The following is a 22,098-nucleotide window of genomic DNA, read 5'->3' on the forward strand; positions in this document are numbered from 1 at the left end:
GGAGCATGAATCATGTAACCATGTTAAAAATGAATATTAATAAATGTTTAAAAAAAAATGAAAACCAAGAAATAGGCTGGAAAAAAGAGCAAATAACAATAACAAAAAATTGACCATAAAAGGCTACTATAGTAGCAGGGAAGACCAAGACATAAACTCAGAAAAAGACAACAATGTTAAAACAACAACAAAAAATGTTCAAAGAAAAATGCTAAGTGGACATACACCAAACAAGATTTCTTAGAAGAGTTAAATAAAGAAACAAAAGTGGTACAAGAAAAATTGGGAAAAGAAATGAGTGATGCAAATAAATTATGAAAAAATAAATAATACCTTAATAAAAAAGCACAAAAATACTGAATAAAATAACTCAAAAAATATAACTGGACTAAAGGTAAACAAGGCACAAAATTCACTGAAGAGAATATCTTTAAAAAACCAGAATCAGGGGGCAGCTGGGTAGCTCAGTGGATTGAGAGCCAGGCCTAGAGATGGGAGGTCCTAGGTTCAAATCTGGCCTCAGACACTTCCCAGCTGTGTGACCCTGGGCAAGTCACTTGACCCCCATTGCCCACCCTTACCACTCTTCTGCCTTAGAGCCAATACACAGTATTGACTCCAAGACGGAAGGTAAGGGTTTAAACAAACAAACAGCCAAATAAATAAATAAATAAATGGTCGGATAAACAATTAAACAAACAAACAAACAAATAAACAAACAAACAAACAAACAAACAAACAAACAAATAAATAAATAACAGAATCAGTCAAAAAGAAAAAAAGCAATACTAAAGCTCACTGAAGAAAATAATTCCTTAGAAATGAGAATTGGGCAACCAGAAGCTAATGATTCCATGAGTCATCAAAAAACAGAAGGTCAAAAGAATGGGAAAAAATGAGAAAGATCATATTGGAAAAACAACTGATCTAGAAAACAGATTGAGAAGAGATCATTTAAGAATTACTGAATTAACTGAAAGCCATGATCAAAGAAAGAGATATTATATTTCAAGAAATTGTTAAGGGAAACTATCTTGATATTCTAGAACCAAAGGGTAAAACAAAAATTGAAAGAATCCACTAATTACCTCCCGAAAGAGAGCCCAAAATGAAAACTCTCAGGAATATCATAGCCAAATTCTAGCACTATCAGATTAAAGAGAAAATATTTTAAGTAGTCAGAAAAAAATATGGTTGCAACCTCATCAGGAAAACACAAGATTTAGCAGCTTCCATGTTAAAGAAATGAGAAGTCTAGAATATAATATGCCATAAGGCAAAGAAGCTAGATTGGAACTAAGAATAATCAGCCCAGCAAAACTGAGTGTAATCCTTTAGGGGGAAAATGGGTATTTAATGAAATAGAGGACCTTCAAGCATTCCTGATTAAAAAAAAAAAAAGACCAGAGCTGAACAGAAAATTTGACATTAAAACTCAAGACTCAAGAGAAGCATAAAAAGGCAAACATGATTAATGTTAAAAAAAAAGGCAAACATGAAAGAATAACTATAAGGATATAAATTTAAGCTGTTTACATTCCAATATGATAAGATAATACCTGTAACTCCTAAGAACTTTATCATTATTAAGGCACTTAAAAGTTTACTTACACAGAGGGCATGGGTATGAGTAATTATGTTGGAATGATCCCCACCAAAAAATGAAGGATTGAGAAAGAGATATTCCCTGGGAGAAGGGAGAAGTAGCAAGGGAGAAAATTCCTCATATAAAAAAGATATACAAGGAAGAGCTTTTAGAGTGGAGGGGGAAATGGGGATTGGGTTGTCTCCTAAATACTCATTTATTAATCTTCCTCACAATAGTTGGCAGGCATTGTTTGAACCTTGTTCTCATTGGAACTGTTTCAAAGAGGGAAGAATACACACACACATACACACACACACACATACACACACATACTCTCTCTCACATTCTCTCTCTCTCTCTCTCACATTCTCTCTCTCTCTCTCTCTCTCTCTCTGTCTGTCTGTCTTGTTAGAAATATTACTTACCCCAGTGATGGGCAAACTGCAGCCTGTGGGCCAGATACAGGCCCCTGAAATGTTCCATCTGGCTGGGAGACATTATTCCTAATCTGAAGAATACAATGAGTAGGATACAATACAATGAAACTTCGAAAGAGTTGCCTTAGAAACAGACTGACAGATGAGCATTTCCTTTCCTTCGGCCCCCTCTTTAAAAAGTTTGCCCATTACTGACTTACCCAATGGAAAAGTAGGAGGGAAAGGGGATAAAAGAAAAGGAGGGGATCATTTTAAAAAGCAAGGTGGATTTAGGAAGGCAGTGGTTAAAGGCAAAATAGGCTTTTCAGGAGGGACAGGATAAAAAAAGAGAGGGGAAGAAATAGAAGAAAATGTGATCAAGGGGAATATTCAGTTAGTAATCATAACTGTGAATGCAAATAGCCTTAGCTCACCCATAAAACAGAAGCATATAGCAGAAGGATTAGAAACCAGAATCCAATCTCACACTGTTGAAAAGAGAAACACTTGAAGCAGAAAGATCCACACAACATTAAAATAAAGGGTCATAGCAGAATTTAATGCTTCAGGTATAGTAAAAAAAAGGGAAGGGTAATAATCATGATTTCAGATAAAGGAATAGCAAAAGTAGACCTAATTAAAAGGGAAAATCAGGAAAACTATATTATGCTGAAAGGTGCCATAGACAATGAAGTAATATAAAAAACATTTACAGCATGTTTCTCTGATAAAGGCATCATTTCTCAAATATATAATGATTATGAAACTGAGTCAAATTTATAAAGAGCCATTCCCCAGTTGATAAATGCTCAAAGGATAGAAACAGGCAGTTTTTAGAAGAAGAAATCAAAACTATTTATGGTCATATGAAAAAAATACTCTAAATCTCCTATTGATAGGAAAAATTCAAATTAAAACAATTTTGAGGAATGTGACAAATATTTTCAGCCAAAGAAAACAAAGAGGCAACTGTTGTGAGGAAGATTAGATTAGAGTAGTTATTGATTAGGTATTAAGTACATAGCAGGAAGGAGCTAGAGTTGGGAATTCCAGGATGGAATGAGGGAGGAGGAAGTGTGTCTGTGCCCTGAGTGAGGACTCCATTAGTGGTGGGCAAAAACTGTGGTTAGCCCTGGGAGACCTCAGAGAAAAGGACATTTTGCATCCTGATTTCCCCCTGGGATCCTGTGTGGTGTGGCATCTAGCAAAAAGGACAAGATCTACAGTGCCAAAGGAAGAAGGTGAAGTTTGAGATCTGGTGGACAGTGCTTCAAGCAAAACCCTCACTACTTGGTACCTGAGACAATTTTAGCTCCTGGAATCCAGAGATCATCAGTGGATTGCAGTGAGAATCCCAAAGCCACAAAGCCCCCAGCTGTACTCAAGCCTGGCAGGTTCCATGTCTAAGGCAGACACCCAGAGACTCCATTGGGCCCTGTTAGTTTAGATCACTTAGATAAGAGTAGAATAAGTCCTCCCATTGCCCTGTGGTTTTATCCTGTAGATTTTAAGTACAGAAATTCCTTTCCCACCTTTTAGTCAAACATAATTAAAGCTTTTAAGTCCCTTTTACCTTGTCAGCCTGTTTCTAGACTCTGGCTTAGTGGAAGCTGAGTGACAGTTAAGATCAACTGCCATTCCTGTGGGAATCCAGTAAACTCTGGTCTTTCCATCCTGGTCTAGTCTCTCATAAATCCTAGAGTGTATTCCCACAAACTACTTAGTTAATTTATAATATCCCTGCTGACCCCATTACCTTACATATATTTTCCACACAAAGCACCAAGCCAATAACAGGTTTATTGAAAGAGACTGGTACTTCTCAGCAAAGGATCATTGATAGATTTCCTCCACCTGAGACAACTGAATGAGAGTCTTCTTCCTTTTTTTTAATTGTAATTTTTTTTAAACCCTAATATCTTTTATATATATCCTTCTGTATTATTTTTTTTTGTTATAGGGCTAGGCAATGAGGGTTAAGTGACTTGCCCAGGGTCACACAGCTAGGAAGTGTCTGAGGCCAGATTTGAACCTAGGACCTCCTGTCTCTAGGCCTGGCTCTCAATCCACTGAGCCATCCAGCTGCCCCCTCTTCTTCCTTTTTTAATATTCTAACATTACCTTATACAAACATCTTTTCTATCCATATAACCTTTCTATCTAAATGTCCAGATATCTTTTCTATCTTTGGTTGGTGTCCTAGCTTCACGAGGTGATGCCTCAGCTTCTTGATTGGTCCTGAGAGGTCTGAGGCCATCACTACTCTTCCCATGATCAGAAAAAAGTCAAAGCACTAGAGCATTAGTCAAAAGAAAAGTAACTGACTATATATGGCATTAATTTAACTGACTATATATGGCATTAATATAACAATCTTATAAAACAAAGCATATTTACTTTAATTCTATTAATCACTAACCAATCATTTTCCCAGATTAACCACTTCCTTTGACTAAATATGGATTAATTCTATCATTTGGGGTCTTATTCAAAGGGAGTGTAATGATAAATTGGACAGCTATGTTGAAATCAAGATGATGGACAGTTACCTGCTTGGTATGTAGAATGAACTGAGCCTGGCAGGAGCTTGGCAGATGCCAAGGGCAGTTTGTGCTCGGGTATAAAAGCGAGGATTTTGAACTGACAGGGATCTCATATTTGAGATTGGGTTGGAAAGGGTGATTTTGGGGTAGGCCTTAGGTGAGCTTATTCAACCAGCAACCTATTTCAAATTACTTCATGAATCCCTGATCCTGAATTAACCATCAAGGCGAAACATCAACACCTTATCAGCAGATTTAGGTTGGGCCAGTCTGGTCCAACCAGGCTGACATCTGTCAAACCTGATTAACATCACTTCAAAGATCATTATTAACATCATTAGCCTTAATTAATTAAGACTTCCTGTTCCCTTCTTCCCAGCCATTATCCTACTTTCCCTTCCCTAAGCCTGTTAGTAATAAATCTTTAAACTTACTTCAGACTTGGTTTCATCAAGAATCCTAGGGCTTTAGTAGATCACATCCTTGGGATATTTGAAGGGAAGAGGAAGTATTATACCTTTCAAGAGCAGAGTTTAATTTGTAATCAACCTAAGCATTATCTATTAGTACAGAGTGTCAGTTAAGCAAAGATATCTGTATAATTCTAACTGCAAATTCATTGCCTGACTGATAACTCTGGGATACTATTATACCTGAAGTTTGGGTTCAGCAGGCATCTTGGGAGGTTTAATCAGGGAAGGAAGCTTGGGTCAGACCCAATGTTCTCAGGATTCCTCTGGGCTTAGCCAAGGAAGTCAGTCTAAAGAAAGTCCATTGTCTTGACTTCAACATGGCTGTCCAATTTATCATTACAGGAGCAGGAATTTCATTCTCTTCAGGTACTACCTCATGACCATAATAAATGGCAAATTATGAAGAGGATAATAAGTACACTAATGAACTATTGGTGGATTAGTGAATTGGTCCAACCTCATATAGAACAATTTGGAATTATGCCCCAAAGAGAATAAAAACTGACCCAACAATGCCACTACTAGATCTGCATCCCAAAGAATTTAAAAAAGGAAAATGATTTATATCCACAAAAATATTTGTAGATGTTCTTTCTGTGGTGGCAAGGAATTGGACATAGTGGGGATAATCATCAATTGGGGAATGGCTGAATAAGTTGTGGCATATGGTAATGTTGGCATATAATTATGCTATAAGAAATGATGAGGGAAGTAATTTCAGAAAAACATAGTAAAACCTATATAAACTGATACAAAGTGAAGTAAGAAGAACCAGGAAATCAATGTGTAAAGTAGCAGCAATGTTGTAATGATGATCAACTGTGAAAGACTTAGCAACTATGATCAACCAATGATTCAAGAAAATTCCAAAAGACTCACAATGAAAAAATGCTACCTACCTCAAAAGAGATAACTAATGAACTGAGTGTAAATTGAAGAATTATTTTCTTACTTTCATTTTTCCTATTTTTTGAAATATGGCTAATATGGAAATATGTTTTGCATATTTTAAATGTTTAATTGATATCATATTGTTTACCTTCTTAGTGGGTGTGGGAGGGCTTTGGAGGAATGGGATTTGGAACCTAATATTTAAGAAAAGAATGTTAATAATAAATGATAAATTAAAATGTAAAAAAAAAAGTTTCATCCAAAGCATAGTTTCCCTGAGTAGTAAAACAGAAATATGCCTATCCATTTTGGGAAATTCTCATACATGACTTTCAATCTCTTATTTTATAAAATCATTAAGAACACTGAAAAATAGCTGGAAAACTAACCATTTTTCAATTCCCCAGTCCTTGTTTTGTTTTGTTTTGTTTTGCTTTGTTTTTTACTCTGCTCATACTGTGATGTTAATGTTAACCATAAATAGTGAAACTGCCAAATTCAGGTAGCAAAAGGAAGAAAAAGATCCTGAACAGGTATCAAACTGAATACTTAGTTTATGAATGAGAGTTGGACGTGGTCTTGTTCTACACAAAATGAGTGTTTTCTCTTTTATATCAGTCAAGTATTCAATCCAAGGAAGAGTTGCTGATATATATTATCATGGATCATATATTTTTCAGTGTTTCATATGGTAAGTAGATGCAGCACAAGTCAACACAATCCAAGGTGACAGGAATTTGAGAAGAAAATTGCTTTTGGGTTCTCTATACATTATCAGTTATGTGACAGTAAGTACTTGACACCAATATTATATATACAGTAGCTAGAAGAAGTAGGTAATTTTCTTTCCTTTTTGTTTCTGTTACAGATTCCCAGAGGGTTCTTTTGTGCCTGTACTATATTATTAAAGGTGTACTGTAAAATATCATTGTGTGTCATCTTTTTAAAAGGGAATATATACCTCCTACCAAATATATTATAGATTAAAATGGGTAGGTCCAAGTCTATTCCCTACTCCCACCCACAAAATTAGGAGAAAGTACAATTTCTTTCAAAATTTCTTTTTTTCTGTGATAAAATATTACATGTTAGGTCACAAAAGCTTTTTAGTAAATGCTGATTTTAAATTCCATACCTCAGTAAATAAAGGAACCTGGTAAATGTCATTCCTCATTGTGAGATGTGGAAAATTAACTTTATTTTTACATAAATATCATAGTACTTTATTGCACAAAATGCTCCTTTACATATGAGTTAAAATTTTTACATTAAATTATTTTAGGTTGAATTTTTAAGTATTGATTAAAACGTGCATTACCACTGATTAATGATTAAAACAGCTAGACAAAGAATAATAAGAATTATCATTAATAATTCCCCACTGTACATATTATATTCTTTATAGATGCTCCTTATCTTGGAAAATGATTTGATCTTTTCCCTTGATTTAAATCATTTCTTATTTTCCTCTTAAGAAGTATATATCTACTATCTACCCTGAAAATAAACACAACTAATCACATGATGTCAAATTAATTCCATGGCAGCCCATAGAGTAGCGAATCACTGAGTGAAGCTCTTTTTAATGAACACATTAGGAAAACTGGCATTCAATTCTAGAACAACTCTATTATCAATCTGTGAACAGAAGGACACATCAAGTAAAGAAAGATCTTTACAAGATTCCAGCAATTTTCTTAAAGATGCAGGGCTTACCATTCTTGTTCCTGTTAAGAAAAAAAGAAGGTTAAGTGAATTGTTTACATAAAAATATGCTTGTAATGGAATGATTTCATTAAGTGTTATTTCACAGAAAATGAATTACTCTTTTTAGTATAACATAAATTTGCATACTTTTGATCACTAGAAATCCCTGAGATAATTTAATGTCTCCTATTTCTAAAAATTTGAATTTCCTCTCTTTTATGAGGTTTGGACATTGGATTTTGGCAATATTTTTCATATAATATGAAGAAAAATGCCAGTCGTTTGCATTCCTATTTTTCTCACTCTAAAATAAATAATACAGTAATGGAAATAATTTTGGCCCAACTAGGATTCCTCAGCAAATAATGATCTGTGACACACAAGGAAGATTTTTAAAGAAGTAACACAGAATCATAAAAAAAAATCAACCTTGAAAGGTATATGTAAGTTTCTTATAGATAACTATTTATAAGAATTTGATTTGATTATTAGTAACTTCTACCTATGATTTTTGTATTTACATGATCCACTGGTGTAGTGGGAAAAGTACTGCTTCTGGAATCAGAAAACTTAGATTTGAGGTACAGTTCTATTTTTAATTAGCTAATGACCTTATATTAGTCATTTCATGTCTAGGCTTCAGTTTTCTCATCTATAAAATCTAGGTGGATAGGATGATCTACAAGGTCCTAAATATCTTTAACATTCTGTAATGTTGATCTTTGCTCATCTTTTTTCATTAAAACATCCCCCCTTCTTAACTTCCTAATTTCTGTTTATTGGCACTACCATTTTAAAAGTCATCTAGCTCCAAAGCTTTAGTTATTTTTTACTTCTTCACCCCAATTCAATCAGTTGCCAAGACTTACAGATGCTACTTTCACAGTATCTATCATATTTCTCTTGTTCCCTTCCAGTCACATTGACATCATTCAGTCAATTGAGGTTCTTATTACCTCTTACTGGCTAACTGCAATAGCATCAGGAATAAAAGTTTCTGCATCTAGTTTTTTCCTGTCTAAAATCCATCTTCAAAGAGGCAGCTAGTTGGTACAAGAGATAGAGTAGTGGGCATGGAATCAGAATAAATTGAGTTTAAATCCAATCTCAGATACCTCCTAGCTATATACTCTGGGAAAGTCACAACCTCTGTTTGCCTCATTTTTTTCAAATGTAGAATGGGGATAATAATAACATCTACCTCACAAAACTGTTGTGAGGATCAAATGAGATAATACTTGTAAAGTTCTTAGTACAGTGCCTAGTACATATAACAGATGATGTTGCTTTCCCATTCCAAAAAACTGATTTTTCTAATGAGTACACTTGACTTGGTTACCACTGCCCCATATAAAAAACTTCTGCTGTCTCCAATGCAAATAGGGTTAAAATGCAAACTATTTAACCTTTCATTCAAGGCCCAATATAATCTGACTCCAAACTACCTATCCATATTTAATACATTCTACTCTCTTTTAAACACTCTATTTCAGTCAAACAGTGCATTAATCTATGTTGTTTATTCTTGAAATATATTCCCTCCATATCACTATAGGATGAAATCTTTCATTTCTTTTCAAGAATCAGGTCAGGAATGACCTCCTCTATGACATCTTCACTGATTTTACAGAATCTCAAAGTTGTAAAATATCTCATAGACCATTTCGTCCAAATTTATAAAGCATTGAATTTGATCTTTTGAGAACTTCCTGTTTAGATCTTTTGATCATTTGTCTATTGGGAATACTCTTGTTCTTACAGATTTGTACCATTTCCATATATATCTTGGATAGTCACATTTATCTCATTTATGTTCATGACATGTTACAATTGTTGTCTATGTTTTCTCCTCCATCATATCTTTATAGTGTTTCCTTTTTGGGTACTTCTCCACCTTTACAATAAAGTAATGAAAATGAAGGGAATTGACTAAAATCAGTGATACATAACTGTAGCAATCTCCTTTCATTTCAATGAACTCCTCTCTTTATTTTGTCTAGATTCTAATCACTGGTTATTACAATTTTTTCTTTTCTTTTAAATCCCCTTTTAGGATTTACCTTCATATACTCTTCTCACAACCAGATTAAAACAAATATTAAGGTTTACTCCTTTATTCTTCCTTTTTACACGTGTGTATTCCTTTTATTTTCCTTTTTCTTTTTCCTCTTAACCCCATCAGAAAAAAAATCAAGTCACCTCCAGGAACTCTGTCTTATTTAACAGCCTTGATATCCTTGGAAGACATCAAAGTTTGAAATGACACATTTCTTTTCATTCTATTATGTTAGTACATCATTGCTTATATAGCCCCTTCCAAGTGACCTTGGCATAAATCCCTAATTCAGAAACTAAGACTACAGATATGAATAAACAGGAGATACCAACAACTAAGAAAGGAAACCCCAAATGGGAAGGGGGGTCACAAAAAGTCTGACATAACTGGAAATGAATGAACAACATAATGAATTCACAGGTAGATGTAAATAATTTTTCATATGATGAATGTATGAATCAAAGACGGAGTGAGAAGGAACTTCAAAATAGCTGTATTTGGGTAGATCTTCATTTGTTAGATCTTTAAAGATGGATGTGGGGGGGCAGCTAAGAAGCTCAATGGATTGAGTGCTAGGCCTGGAAATCATTTTAAATTCAAATCTGGCCTCAGACACTTCCTATTTGTGTAGCCTGGGCAAGTCACTTAACCCCAATTGCCTGCCTCTTACTGCTCTTGTACCTTGGAAGAAAAAATCTAGTATTGATTCTAAGGTGGAAGGTAAGGGTTAAAAAAAGCCTAACCTGTTCAGTGTTTAAATAATTTATCTAAGATTGTTCTTATAAATAAATCTCTTATATCATAGGTTAAGTGCATTTCCTAGTATTCAGCCCTTAATGAGAATACCTAGTTACTCCTTCATTTATTTAAAAATCACTATTAACTAATTTCAGTCTTCTCACCAGATTAGAAATATAATACTTATAGCATGATTTGTTTTTGTTTTTGTTATCATTTATTTGTCTGGCCTTCTGATTTCACCTATGTAGAAAGATCTATGAAAAAAGTTCCTCTACTAATGTATATATGCAAATGTCTAGCAATTTATATCCTTAGAGAGTTGCCCAGGAAACTAAGACATTAAGTGATTACTTAGGTCAGACAGTAAATATTTGTCAGGGGTTAGACTTGAATTCAAGTCTTCTTCATTTATTATTTTAACCTTTCTAATGAATATTATCAGTCAACCCTTCAATTTTCTTTTGATCATCCTATAAGATCTCCCAAATGATCTACATTTGGTTATAACTGTTTTGTGATGCTGCCATTCTCATAAGACTATATCAAATCCTTTAAGAAAAGATATAATTACTCTCTATTTTCTTTTGCACTTTGTATGGGACCTAACTTAGGATGCCAAATTTATAATTGGTTAGGAGGTTCTTCTCCACCCAATCCCAACACAAGTTGTTGCTATGTTAATGAAACATGATTTAAAGGTAATTCATAGAATGTTTCCTTACCTAATATATCTAACTGCCGTAAATGAGAGCAATTATTAGCCAGCTCTTCAATATCTGTGTCACACACAGACCTGTTGGCTGTAAGAAAGAGCTTTTGCAAGTTTGGTAGTTTCCGTGCAAGGTTTGCAAAACATCCAGTACTGCTCTGTAGGGTAGGGCACCAACCAAGATCAAGTTCCTCCAGAAGTTGACAACCAGAAGCCAGTTCTGCTATCCCATTTTCAGTAATGTTCTTGCATCTCCAAAGATCCAGGGTACGGAGTTTTTTGCATTTGGCTCCTATCATACTAGCTATCACATCATAGTCTTCAATCTGTGAACCAAACAAAATCAATATTTTGTATATTTTAATCCTCAGAAACGTAAACTTTTAAAAACATTATTAGAGTCTTAATAACCCATCAAAGTTTGCAAGAATATATATGTGCAGTGGCTTTTGTCATACCTAAACAATTGCCACTGCCCCATGGCTTAGCTGTCATAGAAACTTCCCCCTTCATTGCCACAATTTGGAATTTTCTTCCCCTTATTCTTTTCTCCCAACCTCCAATTGCTTGGAGATGATAGTCCTTACCTAGTTCTCTAGACAGGTGAAGATTGGGAAATAAGGAGGCAAGATCAGTAAGTGTGAGAGAGGAAAGGGTAAACCCACAAGACTCTTCTTCTATCTAATCCAATCACTCAGTGCTATGGCTGCCCTAACCCCAGTACTAGCCTGGTGTAATAATGCAGCATTTCTGCTCTCCTCTCACTTCTACCAATTCATTCGCTGTCCTTATGGACTGAGTTGTATTCTTCCCCCTAGGACTATACAACCCATTCCATTTTGTTATACAAAAGTTCTACCATTTTCCATCTATTTGACTGGCCATACAATGTCTACCTGAAAAGAGAGTTGGTGGGGAGGGAAGATAGGATGGGGCCTTTAAATTGCTGCCTACTCCATGAATGGATGTGATCTGCCCCCCACCCTACCCCACCCCAAATTCAAGAGAAAAGAGAAACAGACAGATCAATACCTCAATAAGAAGGAAAGGGGACAGTAGGGAACTAGTCTAGGACTTTCTCTAGAGTTTATATTAACAGGAGGCATTGCCCCTAAAGTTCCCTGCCTCTCACCTCCTGGTACTTCCTTCTTGGTCCCTCATCCCACTTTAATACCTTTCTTGTACCTAATTTTGAGAGTCCCTTATTCCTGGTCTCACCTCCCCAAATTCTATCCTGTTAGAGATACAACTTCCAGTGTATTTATGGCTGTGATCTGGAGGGCTTGCCTGGTAAATGAAGAAGGAGGGTACCCTGTTTCTACCTTAAGAAAAAATAGACCAAATAGCCTCACAATTGGAATTCTGAATATACTTTTTCCCTAAGCACATTATTATATAATGATTAGCTTCTCTAGTACTTTACTTTTATGGCTCATATGATAATATAGATTGTTTTGAGGATATTACTTATCACTACATAGAATATTGTTTCTATAGGAAATGTTTCAAGATTCAAACACTTAAAATTATATCTGAACTTTTCAGATACAATCCATTTACAAATTGTTGGTTGCCTGTATATTCACATTCTTATTAATAAAGATCTACCCACTAATATTTGAACATCATTAGCATGTCATAAAATGACAAAAATTCACAATTTAACAGAAATTATTTAATCCTATTCATAATGAATTCATGAACTAAATATAAGTTCATTTTAAGGACAAGCATCATCAAGTTTTATGCTTTTGGGGGTCCTAATAATGCCATATTGTGCCTATAATTGGGCTCCTGAACCTCAACTCACCAGAAAAGTCTCCTACTGGATATGCTACTATTAACTTCATGCCAAGAGCTGTCTACCTAAGAAGAATATTTACTTTGTTAGGTTTGTTAAACACCACCTATGTATGGTAACAGGCCCCTAATGAAGACAGTAGTAATCACTTAAACCAGTGATGGGCAAACTTTTTAAAGAGGGGGCCAAAGGAAAGGAAATGCTCATTTGTCAGTCTGTTTCTAAGGCAACTCTTTTAAAGTTTCATTGTATTGTATCCTACTCATTGTATTAGTCAGTTTAGGAATAATGTTGCAAGGCCAGATAGAACATTTCAGGGAGTCACATCTGGCCCGCAGGCTGCAGTTTGCCCATCACTGACTTAAACCATTTGAATTGAATGGATATAACTGAAATAATCTACCATTATAATGTGCCAGTATTAACAAGTTACTAACAAGTTTGGAAACTATCAAAAAACTGGATTAAAACAAAATAAAAGAAGGTAGCTAGGTGGCTCAGTAGATTGAGAGTCAGGCCCAGAGATGGGAGGTCCTGGGTTCAAATTGGCCCTCAGATACTTCCCAGTTGTGTGACCCTGGGCAAGTCACTTAACCCCCATTGCCTAGCCCTTACCACTCTTCTGCCTTTAGAACCAATACATGGTACTGATTCCAAGATGAAAGGTAAGGGTTAAAAAACAACAACAACAACACTTTATTCCTTAGCTTCATATATTGCCATCTTTTGTTGCTGATGGATACTGAATAAATGTTACTCAGTTGCCTAAAGAAAAGAAAAACACACTAAGGTGATAGAAAAAAGTATAAATTATGTATAAATGAGTTGATTTAAATATAATAAAATAAAATATATAAGTATTAAAGTATTTTATGACTAGTGAAATAATCACCAAAATTATTAAAGTTTTAAGTATAAGCTATATTCCTTATGGGAACAACATGAAAGCAACAGTGAAGTGAATGATATACTAAGAGTTTCCCATAACATCTTACAGTTTCACTTTCAGAATATCAATTTCATTATTTGGGGGCATAAAGCATAGGATAACTTACAACTTATCGATATTTTGTTGGAAATTCATTTATTTTTTAAAAATTACTATAAAAATTGTGTCTGCCTTTGTTACAACTATCAGCCTAAATTCTTTGTAGCAAAATGTTTTTATTTTTATAATGGAAGTCAATGAGAAGATGGAATCCAGAATAGCAAAGTGGGAGATAAGGCATTTTTTCCCCTAAGTGAGAAAACCTGCATATCACAAACTTTAGATTTTATAATTAAGCAATTAAAAGTATTTTGACATTAATGTAATGGTTTTGATAAGGTTGAATTTATAGGCTTTGGATCTCAAACAGCATGTTGACTGAGTTACTATATGAACTGTGGGCAGTGTTTAATATAACAGTTGATATAACAATAATGAAACTAGGTAGGTTTAGCAACTTTATAGACAGTCAAAAATGTACCATTAATATCTTACTTCACTTCAATAAAGGTAACTGTGTTGATAGACTAAAAAATAAGTACAATATCAAGAAACTGAATTCTGATTGTAATTAGATCAAATATTTTTATATTGTGATGATGGTGCATGTGTGTATATGCCTCTACTACCAATATAGCACTTTTAAATAAATGAGTAATAATTATTCAGCACCTTTTCTCCTAAAAGTTCAAAGATCTCATATTTATTATCCCATTCATTTTCACATATTTGTTACTTTTAAAAACAATTTCTATAGGGTCAGGTTTCACTACTTTTCAGAGAGGGAAAAAAATGTACAAAGAGTTAAAGGACTTGATCAACCTCACAAAAAAAATATGAAGTTAAGTCTTCTGAATGTCAAACTAGTATTTCTCTTTAAGGTAAATGGTGTTGCTTGTTCCACACTAGCAAGAGTTTCCATGCAAGGAACTGATATCCTTCAGTGGCAAAAAAAATGAGTCAAATACTACTGTTATTGACTAAACTTTATACAAGAACCGAGTAAAAGGATGGTTATAGAGTAACTTTTGATAAAGTAAACATTATATTTAGAATTGTCAAAACATAAAACATATGGCCAACTTTTACTTTTTTTTTAAAACCCTTAACTTCTGTGTATTGGCTCCTAGGTGAAAGAGCGGTAAGGGTAGGCAATGGGGGTCAAGTGACTTGCCCAGGGTCACACAGCTGGGAAGTGTCTGAGGCCAGATTTGAACCTAGGACCTCCCATCTCTAGGCCTGACTCTCAATCCACTGAGCTACCCAGCTGCCCCCCAAACTTTTACTTATAAAAGGGTTTATAACTGAGTAGGTTATTAAAATTCTCCCCTTACTTTTTTCCTCTTTATTTTGCCAATGAGCTATTTCACTAGTACTTAGCATATCTGCCAAAAAAAGACAGCATAGAAACTGCTATTTGTTAATAGATATGGTATAAAATGTTTGATGGGGAAGAAGGCTGAAACTGGCCAAAGTAAAATGACAGTGTACAATAGAAGAAAGAGGCCTAAATTGGGAGGATGGAGGAGGGCTCTGATCCTAGTTGAGTTACTGTTATGTGTTCTTAGGTAAGTCAAACTCTAAAAGAATCTTTTATAACTAAATTATCTCTAAGGTTCCTTTAGTCTTTAAGATCCTAGAAAGTGTTTTCTGTTTCCTATAACTTTGGGATTTTAATTCTTTATATTGCAATTTTTAAAAATGACCATGAGTAGCACATACTTGAGTACACAGAAAAAATCAAATTAGAATGAGATGATAGAAACATAATACAATTTAATAGTTGGAAGGGAACTTGGAAGTTATTTAATCCACTTATATTACCAACTTCTTATTAAGGCAGTTCATTTTATTTTTGTAAAACTCTGTTAGTAAGGTTATTGAATAAAAATAGGTCTCCTGTGACTTCTCCACATTGGTCATAATACTATTTGTCTGGGCTGGGCAGAGGAAATCCATTTCTTTTTTCAGATTACTATTCTTTAATATTTAAAGATGGCTATCACATCATAGGAGCCCAGGCTCCGGAAGTAGAACTGACCATAGAAATAATTTCATCCAATTCCTTTATTTTGTAGATTAGGGAATTAAAGTCCTGAGCAATTATGTGACTTTTTCAAGGTCACAAAACTAATAAACAATAGACCCAGAATTCACACACAGGTCCTGTGTCCCCCAATCCAAGGTTCTTTTTGCTATGCTCTGTATGTCCTATCTTCTCTGCAATAAACATCTTTAGTTTCTCAACTGCTCTTTCTAGGGCATGGTTTCATGACTCCATATCATCCTGGTTATTCCACTTTGAGGGTATTCTATCTTGTCGTTTTTACTTCTAAAATTCAGTGCCCAGAACTAGAAATACAATATTCTGGATGTGGTTTGAAAAAATTAGAATATGGGAGAAATAGTGTTTCCTCATTGTAATTACAAAAATTGTAATTAACCCTTAAGTCACAAGACTATTAATAGCTAGGTTTATTAATAAGAAAAAGGAAATGAGAAATATAGAAAGGAGGTGAAGAATTTCCTAGCATAATAATCCAGAGCCTAATGATTCAATATCTGTCTCTGAATCTCAGCCTGTAGGATTAAAAATTAATAATCCCAATCCTCCCAATAATTATTTCTTATAAGATTTAATAATAATAATTTAAAGCCAATGAAAAATAGCCTTAGTAAAGAGAAAAGTTCCCAGACCAAAACACCCAGGAGAGAGCCCAGAGCCGTCAGAGTAGAGAGCCCCCTGAGGGCAGGGTTTTGAGCCAATTTATTTCCCAAACTCCAGGATACTAGGTGAAGGTGCAACTCAAAAGGAGGCTGGGCAATGCAGCTCAGGTGCATCAAATTTCCACCTACACATTCCCCCCTGTGATCCTTTGGGGAGACTAGTCTCTAAAAAGGACCATTTTAAACATAATTAACTTAAAACTTTAAAGATTTTTAACTAAATGTTTATATAATATTGCAGTTTCAAAAGGGAAATTACAATAATTTGTGGATAAAGGGAAGTGAAAGAAAAGAAAAAAAAAACAAAACCAATGTTAGGTACATTGACAAAAAGCCCATTTGGGGGCAGTCCCCTTTGGCATAAGAGTATACATTGAAAACAAATGCATTCAGCCCCTGTAGTTCAAATTCACAATAACTCAAAGTTCACTCTGGATCTTTTAGTGTCGAATGTGGTCTCTGCAGGCATCTTCATGGCGCCTTCTCCAAAAAGTTCACCTTCTGGATTCTGGAAAGTAGTCTTTTATTCCAAATCAGGCTCAAATTCAAATCAAAGTTCACAACAATAACATTGTACCCCCTGAGGAGGATAATAACACATTTCCCCTCAGGAAGATACAGGGATGCATATAAGAATCACACAGGGATATATTGTCAAATCATAAGGCATATGAATCAATTACCAAAAATCAAAGAATCCCAAGAAAAAAATAACCTTTGAATGAAATACAGAATATCAAAAACCATGAAAAAATTCTAGGAAGAAGAAAAAAAAATCACAAATCACAACAGGTTCTTGTAGCAATTCATGTCTGATAAGCCTGAAACAATAAGAAATCACTAACCCAATTTAGCAGTCTGGATTACATTAAGTTGTCACATCATGAAAGAAAATAGAAAAAGAGACTAGATCTCAAAATAAATGGGAAATAGCATTCCCTAGTTTGACTCTTTTCTTCCCTTTTCCGGGATAATGGAGCCAGAACAATTGATGTTATGTACTTGACAGAGAGTGTGGTACAAGGAAGTCCTGCATTTAACACACATTAAACATCTGAAACCTTGAATCCCACACATGATCAAGGACTTGTGCTCTTTGCACAGAATGTCATCAATCCCTGTAGAATTGGTTTGGTCTCTTTTTACTTTTGTGTTCATGTGGCTCTTCGCAGGTCAACTTCTGTGCTCCTTTGTGGTCATTTTCTCATTGAATTTGACATATTCATTGAGCAAACGTCTCATAATATTTAAATAAATAGTGGCAGGTTGTCATAGTCCAAAGCTTTTTGGGGGTAAGCATTGATATGCTAGGCAAATGGACATGTTAGCTTATTCTATTGCAAGAATCAAAACAGTTAAAAAATATTTTCAATAATGGTGACATGTGCTTCAAATACAAAAAAATGAGAGAAAAAAATCAAGTATCTCATGTGCAAGAAGAAAAATAATACTGAATAATATAAAAATGTATGCATTTCACAATCACAGAGGTAAAATATAGAGGCTACTTGCCAAAAAATAAGATTCATTTCCTCTTTAACTTGCCATGATCCGCAGAGTAAGTGCAAATGAGGTAGATAAAGCAATGGAAGTATTGCAGCAATAATACATTCAAGAAAACACAAAAAAGTTACAAAAAGCACAAAATGTTACAAAAGGCACATCAAGTCATCCAGCAGGGCATTGCCTGTGGGATTAATTCCCTGGTTGCTGATTGAACCAAATTCAAAACAAATGTAAGGGAAGTCTAAATCTCTGATTGATCAAGTAAAAATACAAATGCCCTTCTCACATCACTCTAGATATTGTTAGATTTAAATGAATAAAATTTTCCATAGAGTTTATTAATAATCACTAGAAATAGAGAAAGCAGATATATAGAGATTTAAGCCTAATCTAACCTAACCCTGACCTCGTGGTTGTCCACATGGCTATCTTTCTCAGCCATGGTGCTCCCCCACTGCAGTCCAAGGGAATAGAGATGGCATGGGTCCCACACCATGCCCTTTTATCATCCTGCACACATCACCTGTGCGGTAGTCCAATAGGCCACAAAATGGGATGTGGGAAGTAGGTAGACAATCCAGGAGGGGGAGGGGATAGAAATTCCCTTTACACAATACTATATTTCTGTTCATTCAGGCTAAGATTGTATTAGCTTTTTTGGTTGTTAAATCACAGGAGATTTATATTGAACTTGCAGTTCATCAAAATCCCTAGGTTTTTTTTTTTTCACATTAACTACTTCTCCATCCTATATGTGATTTAAAAAAAACCTAAATGTAAGGCTTTATATTTGATTTTATTTCATTATTTCTATCTGTTGAAATTCCTATTTATTTACTCAGTTATCTTTTCTAGGTTTATGTCATCTAAAAATTTCACAAGTGTGTTCTCCATATATTCTCCAAGCTATTGATTAAGGTGTTGAATGGAAATGGGCTAAGTACAGATCCCCAGGGTGCTGCAAAAGACAACTCCCTTCAGGCTGACATTGATTCAGCACTCTTTGGGGTCAAGAAGGTCTACAATCTTTTTCTAACACATTAAGGACTGAGAACTTTTCGAAGAGTTTCACACATACTACAGTCACTGTAAAAGAAAGGATTTTTAAAAAATGACACACTGGAATATGTGGTTTGATCACTGGTGTGGGCTTTTTAGAGTTTACTTTCATTACAATATTGTCAGCTTATCTTTGTGAAAATAAAGAAAAATGACAGAAAATAATCAGCACAATTAGAATGGTATTAATATTGGGGGCAGCTGGTTAGCTCAGTGGATTGAGAGCCAGGCCTAGAGACGGGAGGTCCTAGGTTCAAATCCGGCCTCAGACACTTCCCAGCTGTGTGACCCTGGGCAAGTCACTTGACCCCCATTGCCTACCCTTACCAATCTTCCACCTATAAGTCAATACACAGAAGTTAAGGGTTTAAAATTAAAAAAAAAAAAAAGAAAAAAAAAAGAATGGTATTAATATTAACTAAGATCTCCACCTACCCTCAAATCTCATAATTGTAATCCTAGATGCAAGAAGTAATTTGAATATACTATAAGGTAAACATTTTGATGGCTTTATTCACCACTTAGTATGGAGCTCACGAAAAGAATGTTAGGAGGCTTTATACCCTACTCAATTTTGCTCATTTTTTAATGGTGTTTATATAACAGTGACGTTAAGTAATAATAAACACTAGCTCCAAGTATATGCAGGTACAACTTCATACTTTCTTTTGCTTTATCTCCTTTCTCTCAGGCCTCAATTTAAAGAAAAAATTATTTTGCAAAGATCTAATCTATGTGATATATTTCAGATTTCAGATTAAACTTTCCTCCAAAAGGAAAATTCTTCTGCTTATCAACTACTCATTGGAGCCAAGACCTTAACTCTATTTCAACACTAAAATCTTTTATGTGTCCAACAGGGCTGAAGTTTTTATCCTAGACCAACATTCTATTTTACAATGGTACAATTAAGATACTCCACAGAAGATATAAAACAAATTTAATTCTTCTTCATAATTAATACAGTATGTTGACCTGAAAATTAACCTGGAAGGAGCACAAATATCAGTCATTACCAGGTTAGGAGCCACATGTGGTTATTAACAACATAAAGATAAAATTAACACAACAATATCTTCACTGAAGTGTTATTCCAAAGCTATATTATTGTGTAAAGGTGACCCTAGGTTAGTGTTGGCTAACTTGAGTTAAAGTGCCCAAACTGCAACTTCCAGAAGCTTGTGGGCACTCTGTATTACCCCAGACAGTGGAGGGTGGAAGTACTTACATTGGTCTGCTGGGCAGAGGGGTGGAGTATGCAAAAAATGTCCTCGGGCACTGGAAAGAGGAGAAATAGAGCAGCTCCCTCAGTGCCAGTCTGGCATGCGTGCCAATACTTTGCCAATGCTGCCCTAGGTTCTCAAAAGCAAAGCCAAAAGGAAGGAAGCTCTGGTGGATTCTATCATCCTATAAAACTATCAGATAGGCTCATCCTCAGCATGTTAGTTATAACAATTCATTATCCCATTCACCATTGAAAATCTTTTATAGTCTGAAGTATGCCAGAAATGATGAATGCCAACCTGCCTTCTTGCAAACTAGTATACAAGAAAACTAAGATCAATGTGGTATTAAACTACTCATTGCAAGTGCTCTCTACCTTACTACATTGGTAAATTTTGAAGAATGCTATGAGATTTCTAGAAATTTTTCCTTAGAACCAGCTCATGGATTATGCAATGACAGTCACCAAAAATGTTAATACAATCAAACATAGGGTAAATGCTCACGGGCCCAATCAAATGGGTTTAAACTTTTTAAAAATTTGCTTGGTAAGCTGAGATGATAGGGACTGTAATAAGGAATTGAAATGTGGTGGGTAAGAGGAGCATTTCAAAGCAAACACATCTTGGGAAGGAATCTTTTTATAGGTAGCGGTGAAAGTAACATTTCGGTAATTACTTAGTGCTTGTGTACTATGGACCAACCATAGTAGTAACAATATCTTATTTGAGGAATAATGAGAAAAAAAAGAATTCTACCAAAGGCAGGAAGATGGGATTGCCAAGATAAAATATAACCACTGCCAGATTCTGCCCACTTCAGTATTAGCTACACATAAATACACTTGTAGCTGGCTCCTGCATCCTTACTCAGAAGGCTATGAAAATGCCCCCTGGATATGATTTTTATCTCTGGGTCTTAGGTAGCAGCAGGATTCATTCATTTATTCATACATTCATACAAGTTATCCAGCTAATGTTGACTAGACACCTCTTATATTCCATTGTGCTAGTTGAGGGAGGGAGAGGAAGAATGGAGAGGATGAAAATATAAATAAATCATAATTTGTCTTGTTATATATATATATATATACATATATATGTGTGTGTGTGTGTGTGTGTGTGTGTGTGTGTGTATAATCAAGTAAGGACAAGTTAAAGAAACTAGGTACATATACAGAGTTAGAAAAGATCAGAGGTCTCAATCTGAATACAAAGTGGGCTTTATTTTATGTTATTTTATCTTATTTTAGAGCAGAAAAAAGTAGATCTAAAATTGAGAAAATCAACACTGTCAGTCAATAAACATATTAAATACTGTAGCTACTATGTAACACTGTGCTAAACACTTGGGGAATACAAGGAAAGGTAACAACAGTTCTTGCTCTTAAAAAACTCACAGTCTAGCAAGGTGGAAACCAACTATATACAATAAGCTGAATATAGGATAAACTGGAGATAATAAATGGAGGGAAAAGTTAAGAATTAGAATTGAGAAAGGCTTCTTGTAGAAGATAGGATTTTAGCTGAGCCTTGAAGGAAGCCAGGAGACAAAGATGAGGGAGCAAAGCATTTCATGCAGAAGGAATAGCCAGTGAAAATGGCTTGAACTGAGAGATGGGAGTGTCTTGTTCGAAAGAGCAAAGTCATTGACACTGAACCACAGACAT

The 22,098-nt window shown here is 34.9% G+C and overlaps 1 protein-coding gene across 1 annotated transcript in view; it reads right to left on the reverse strand.

Annotated features, from left to right (window-relative positions):
- Window positions 1-7,087: 7,087 nt before the first annotated feature.
- The window catches only part of FBXL4 (F-box and leucine rich repeat protein 4), a 119,417-nt gene continuing 104,406 nt past the window's right edge, over window positions 7,088-22,098 (reverse strand). Inside the window, exons 7-8 of the mRNA XM_044676573.1 lie at window positions 11,138-11,450; window positions 7,088-7,638 (exon numbers count right to left, since the gene is read on the reverse strand). Coding sequence (XP_044532508.1) covers window positions 7,475-7,638; window positions 11,138-11,450 — 477 coding nt within the window. The 3' untranslated portion in view covers window positions 7,088-7,474. The remainder of the gene's footprint in view (window positions 7,639-11,137; window positions 11,451-22,098) is intronic.

Source organism: Gracilinanus agilis, chromosome 4 (assembly GCF_016433145.1).
Source record: "Gracilinanus agilis isolate LMUSP501 chromosome 4, AgileGrace, whole genome shotgun sequence".
In the NCBI taxonomy this organism is placed as follows: domain Eukaryota; kingdom Metazoa; phylum Chordata; class Mammalia; order Didelphimorphia; family Didelphidae; genus Gracilinanus; species Gracilinanus agilis.